The sequence below is a fragment of the Orycteropus afer genome, unplaced genomic scaffold, assembly GCF_000298275.1.
Source record: "Orycteropus afer afer isolate SDZICR_OR568_19922 unplaced genomic scaffold, OryAfe1.0 scaffold00049, whole genome shotgun sequence".
In the NCBI taxonomy this organism is placed as follows: Eukaryota; Metazoa; Chordata; class Mammalia; order Tubulidentata; family Orycteropodidae; genus Orycteropus; species Orycteropus afer.
Window position 1 is genome coordinate 10,139,136 of NW_006921636.1, and position 6,026 is coordinate 10,145,161.

General features: G+C 47.4%; 1 protein-coding gene across 1 annotated transcript; it reads left to right on the forward strand.

The window, feature by feature from the left end:
* Positions 1 to 558: 558 nt before the first annotated feature.
* TP53RK (TP53 regulating kinase) lies at positions 559 to 3,737 on the forward strand. Its single transcript, XM_007938348.2, has 2 exons — positions 559 to 841; positions 3,259 to 3,737. Exons 1-2 carry the CDS (start codon positions 559 to 561, stop codon positions 3,735 to 3,737), a joined length of 762 nt encoding a protein of 253 aa, XP_007936539.1.
* Positions 3,738 to 6,026: the final 2,289 nt, after the last annotated feature.

The following is a 6,026-nucleotide window of genomic DNA, read 5'->3' on the forward strand; positions in this document are numbered from 1 at the left end:
AAAAATGTGTGACCAGAGGCTCACAGGAACCTAGCCCTACATCCTTTCTAGGAGCAACGGGCTCGAGTATCTTTGCTAATTCAGCGTTCGTGGTGGCTTCAGACAACCTATCCTAGCACTTAAAACTAGTACCAAGGGTCGAGGAGTGTGGCGTTTCAGTATGGAGAGAGACTTCCAGAAAGAGCAAAAAGCTTTCGAAAAGTTTATGTGCTAGAAGTACCGAAATTGACCAGAAAGAGCCAAGAACTAAGTGGGGCCATCAAAAACTCCGCTTCTGCAGAGACCGGAAGAGCAGAGACTGTAAACCGAGGTTTACCGAAGGTTTACGAAGATAGCCGAAGAGTAGGAGGCGGGGCCACAAAGGGCTTTCCCGAGGACGCCGAAGGCTTTCGGAAAGACCTGAAAGGTTGAGAAGCGAACCACTCCCATAGGCAGATGGGTTGGAGGTGGAGCCATGGGAGTGACCGAGGAGAGCCGAGCATTTCCGGAGTTAGCCGAAGCATCTCCGACAGCTTCCGGAGAAAGCCGAGGGGCTCCCATCGGCGTCGAGGCGCGATCATGGCGGCGCCCAGTGCTACTTCGTTGGAGAATAGCGAGGACCCGGCGCCCGAGGCTGAGGCGCTGGTTGCTGCCCGGGAGCGAAGCAACCGCTTCCTGAGCGGCCTAGAGCTGCTGAAGCAGGGCGCCGAGGCACGTGTGTTCCGAGGCCGCTTTCAGGGCCGCGCGGCCGTAGTGAAGCATCGCTTCCTGAAGCGTTACCGGCACCCGTTGCTGGAGGCGCGGCTCAGCCGCCGGCGGACGGTGCAGGAGGCCCGGGCGCTGTTTCGCTGTCGCCGCGCAGGTAGGTAAGGCAGGCCCGGCTTCGGGGTGTGGGGGGGACCCTGAGGCTCCGAGGCCAGGCAGACAGCTTCCTCCTTGTTTGCTTGCCTCGCTTCCTCCATCTGTACTTTCTGCCTTCTCTCTCTGAATTTTAAGAAGCTGCGTGGCCTCGCGGCAGCGAGCCTTTGCTCCGGATCCGTTCTTCCTGGTTCACATCCGGGGTCTTGCCCACGGCTCAACATTGATAGTGGTATTAAACCTCCCTGAACCTCAGTTTCCCCGTTTGGACCTCCCTCGTGAGCTCAAATTTCGATCATTCATCTTTTCATTAGTTTTTTTTAAATTATTTTCCAAATTGTGTTTCCGAGTTTTTTAAGAATTTCAGTTCTGTTTCACATTTTTCTCCCATTCTATCAAGTCCTTCTGTTGTGGCTGTGATCAGAGTCGTTAGTGGTAGCCGGGCACTATCTAGTTCTTCTGGTCTCAGGGTGGACCAAGCGGTGTTTCACGTAGACTGTTCTTCTGTTTTATTGAGTCTTTGGTTTCCTTCTTTCTCTTTTGTTTTTTGGACGAGTAGCCAACAGGCATATCTTAGATGGCTGCCTGCACGCTTTTAAGGCAGACACCTCTTACCAGCTAGGATAGAAATCAGAAACTTTATGAGCTATATTTAACCAGTTGTGATGTTCCGCGAGACTATGGTCTTGTTCATTTAAGAAGCAGACTTCGTTCGAATGCTGCCTCTGCAGTTTCATATGTAGCCAGCCCTTCAGCAAGTTATTTAACCTCTCACAGCCTCAGTTTCCTCACGTGTAAAGTGAAGGTGATGGTAACGTCCCCACCTCATAGGGATGTTGTGACGATGTGTTCACCGTGTATTATGTTTGAATATATGGTTGGCACAAAGTGTTCAATGAATACTAGATTTCAGGAAATCATTTTTTTGTTTGTTTTTTTGCACTCATTGCTGTGAGTCTTGTCTTCAGATGAGAAACTGAAGTTCAGTGAGGGGAGATAACTTGCCAAAGGTCACACAGCTAGGAAGTGGCCTGCCCAGGCCTCTGAGCCACATTGGTCTGATTTGGAAGGGACTGACTTTTCACTTTTACACTTCCTGCCCTTCTGTATTAAAATAAGATGCACTTCCTGTGTATCAGGAAGTTGTTAGGTGCTGAGAGATCAGGGGGAGTTCAGTGGTGGTCAGGCAGACACATCTCTGCTTTCCCTGGATATAAGGGAAGTTATTTGTATGTTCATATTTTCTATTTTCACCTTCTCTAGGATCTAAGTTCCGTTAAGCAGGGATTTTGGCTGCCTTCTTTGTAGCTTGATTGATCTCCGCTGATCATGTCCCCAGTCCCCACAACAGTGTCCTGGGTATGGTTGGCATTCAATAAAGGCTCACAGAATGTGGTCATTGGAGATAATTATTCTTTGTTATAAAAACAGAAACAAGCTTAGGAAAGTTCATGGAACTTTTTTGTCCTTGTTACATACTGTTGGGGAGCTCTGGTAGCATAGTGGCTAAGACACTTGCCTGCTAACCAGACGGCTGGCGGTTCAAACCCACCAGCCGCTCCTCGGAAGGAAGGTTGGGCAATCCTAGTTCCGTAGTGATACTGCCTGGGAAACCCAAGGAGGGGTCGCTATGAGTTGGGTTTGACTTGATGGCACATAACAACAACAACAACAACAACATACTGTTGAGTGACTTCTGACTCACAGAGACCCTCCATACAACAGAATGAAACACTGCCTGCTCCTGACAGTCACTGCAACCCTTGAACCATTGTTGCAGTCACTGTGTCAGTCTCGTTGAGGGTCTCTCTTTTTTTTTCGACCCTCTACTTTATCAAGCTGGTCCTTTTCCAGGGGCTGGTCCCTCCTGATAATACGTCCGAAGTATGTGAGACACAGCCTCACCACCCTCACTTCTAAGGCGTATTCTGGCTGAAATGAAAGTCAGATTCAGAATGTAACTTTACGGTGACATAACTAATAAGGAAGGGAGTTGGGATCTGGACCCTGCCCTTTCTGACTGCAAAGATCAGTTTCTAAGCCGACATACTCCTTGGCCTCCTGTTGATATCCTCATCAGGAAGTGCTGTGACCAGGCTGTGCTGCCCCTTCTGGCTCTTTGTTTGGTACTGTGTTTGTTTTAAGGAGCAAGCATGATAATTGAAGCCCAGTCACAGAGTGGTGTGGGAAAGGGGGAGGAAGCTTTGATACTCCTAAATTTGGGTGTGGGGTGGTCTTAGGCACAGTCCTGCAGGCAATAACCAGGGGGAACTTCAGAGTACTTAAGCTTTACCATGCCAAGTCTTTTTCATAAAATAAACAGACACAGACTATAAAAAAACTGGCTCGAGCTTTGAAAATTAAACGTTCCATTAAAAAAAAAAGAATCCAACGCAGTGATGGCTTGTGTCTTGATTGCAGGGATCTCTGCCCCAGTTGTGTTTTTTGTGGACTATGCTTCCAACTGCTTATACATGGAAGACATTGAAGATTCGGTGACTGTTCGAGATTATATTCAGTCCACCCTGGAGTCTGAAAAAGCTCCCGAAAGTCTCTTCTGCTTAGCCAAGACAGTTGGGCAGGTTTTAGCTCGAATGCACGATGAAGACCTGATTCACGGAGATCTCACCACCTCAAACATGCTCCTGAAACCCCCCCTGGAACAGCTGAACATCGTGCTCATAGACTTTGGGCTGAGTTTCGTTTCAGCACTTCCGGAAGATAAGGGAGTAGACCTCTATGTCCTCGAGAAAGCGTTCCTCAGTACTCATCCCAACACCGAGACTGTGTTTCAGGCTTTTCTGAAGAGCTACTCTTCCTCCTCCAGAAAGGCCAAGCCAGTGCTAAAAAAGTTAGATGAAGTCCGCTTGAGAGGGAGAAAGAGGACCATGGTTGGATGAAAGAATACGTGTGACAGCCACACACAGGTATTTATTTCAAAGTAAACTTGAAAGAATGCTATGAATCTGAGTGAAGATCTAAATAAAGATGTTGAGATATTTTTCAGTGGTGTCTGTGTTTGTTAAACATCTTTATCTGCAGTTTGACTCTTCTCAAAAAACACCTATGTATAGGACTTGCTCTAGGCAGAATTGATTATTTAAAATGCATCGAGGATGGGGTTTCTCACAAATTGTGACATGCATGTCATACGTACATGGGCATGACATTAAAAAACATTGAACCATATAATGGAAACATTTTTCTCTTCAGTCCTCTTCCAGTCCTCCAATCCAGCATTTGTAGGAGCCCCAGTGGTGCAGTGGCTATGACCTATGACCTAGGCTGCTACCTGAAAGATTGTTTCGAGCCCGCCAGCTACTCCACAGGAGAAAGGTGAGGCAGTCTGCTTCTGTGAAGATTTACAGCCTTGGAAATCCTATGGGGCAGTTCTGCTCTGTTCTATATAGGGTTGCTATGAGTCAGAATTAACTCAGTGGCAATGGGTTTGGCTTTGTTTCAATTTAGCTTTTATTTTCTTAATATGTACGTGATAAATTTGTCATGAAACAAATGTAGTGGGCTGCAACCACATTTTTAAAATGAGATAGTATCTTAGATTGGAACATGTTAGACTGTATCACACATAGAACTGCTTGTATTACATGTATGGGGTTTGATATGAAGTAGATTTCCTGAGAGTTATGGTGAGGAAAAAAAAAAGATGAAAACTGCTTAGCTCCAGTTTCTCTTTAAAAAAAAAAAAAAGGCTCGTAACTTATCGGCCAACTGCAATTTATGTAATATTAGATATAACATTATTTTGCTCTATTTTTTCCAGTTCCTGTCTAAGACAAGTGACTGGTGTAAAGTTTCCATAAGTGAAAAAATGAGCTGATTTCTAACACAGGTGTAAGTAGTGTGAAAATGGTGAATGGCTTGGGACTGACTCATTTGGGTAAAGCCTGGTTTAAGAGAAGGCACAGGATGGAAAGTGCCACTAGCTTTCAATCTTGCCTAGTCTTGGTTTCTTCCCCCACAGAAGGGTGGGCAGGGAGATGCAGTAATAAAATATCTTTTCTCTTTGTGAACTCCAGTCAGCAAATGTATTCTGAGTGCCTTTTATGTGCCTGGCACAGTATTGGGTCCTGGATGCAGCAATGGGCAAGGTGGACCTGGTGCCTGTTCTCATGGAGTTCACAGTCTAGTGGGGCCAGAACCTTGTCTGTTTCATAACAGCACCTGTCCGAGTGCCCTGTGTGTGGCAGATACCTGGGAAAGAGTGGAAGCTTCCTGTAACAAGCATGGTGGAAGGATGTGACCTCTAACTTGACAAGGGGAAGAGAGAATCACCATCAGTGTCAACAGCCCAAAACTGATTCCTTTGAGACAGAGGTCAGACATGCCTCCATTCTTATTTTACAGTTTGTGGCACCAAACCCCTCCCGCAGCATGGGTTCAGTAATTTATTGCAGTGATCACACAGAACTTAAAATATGATTATGGGGTTTATTGGGGAAGTGACAGGTTGCAATTTAGGATCAGAAATAACCCAAGATACAGTTCTTCAATCAAGACAGCTTCTCAGCAGTGCCCGTAGGCATACCTGCCTCTGACCCTAACCCTCTTGGCCTGCAGCCCCTTTGCCTCTGCTCTGCTTGGGCAAGTTACCAAACTCTTAGCTCTGTTGGTAAGTGCCCAGAGGTCTCAGCTCTGGCTCCACGGGTCGGCACATTCAGCCACCTGGGTGCCCAGCGGCACCTCTCTGCCAGCCAGCCTCCTGCCCAAAGGCGCTCAGCTTTCTCCCTCGGGGGGCTGGGCCACCCACCACGCTGTCGCCTGCTGTTCCGGATCTGTTGCCGCTGCTTCTCTGTCACCACTTCTCCAGCCTTTCACCATCTCTGGAGTCATAGCTCCCTGCCTGCTGGGTGGAGGAGGTTCCCCGCTCAGGGACCCCAGATCCAAAGGACATGCTCCACTCTTATCTCATCCCTTTGGTGGTGGTCAGGTACTCCCTTTCCACCTCTGAGATGGCTCATGTTAAGCTTAGTGGGATGGCAAAACTGACCGATCCACGTTAGGGCTCTGTACACCTTATTTGCATGGTTCCATTCCCACAGGGGTGCCATGTACCTCATTCACATTATTAGCAAACTGTCCAATCCCCTTGATGCACCACAGGCACCTCACATTTGCATTGTTCTATCCAGCTGTCAGCCCCAGGCTTACAGGTGAGGAGAGACAACTCA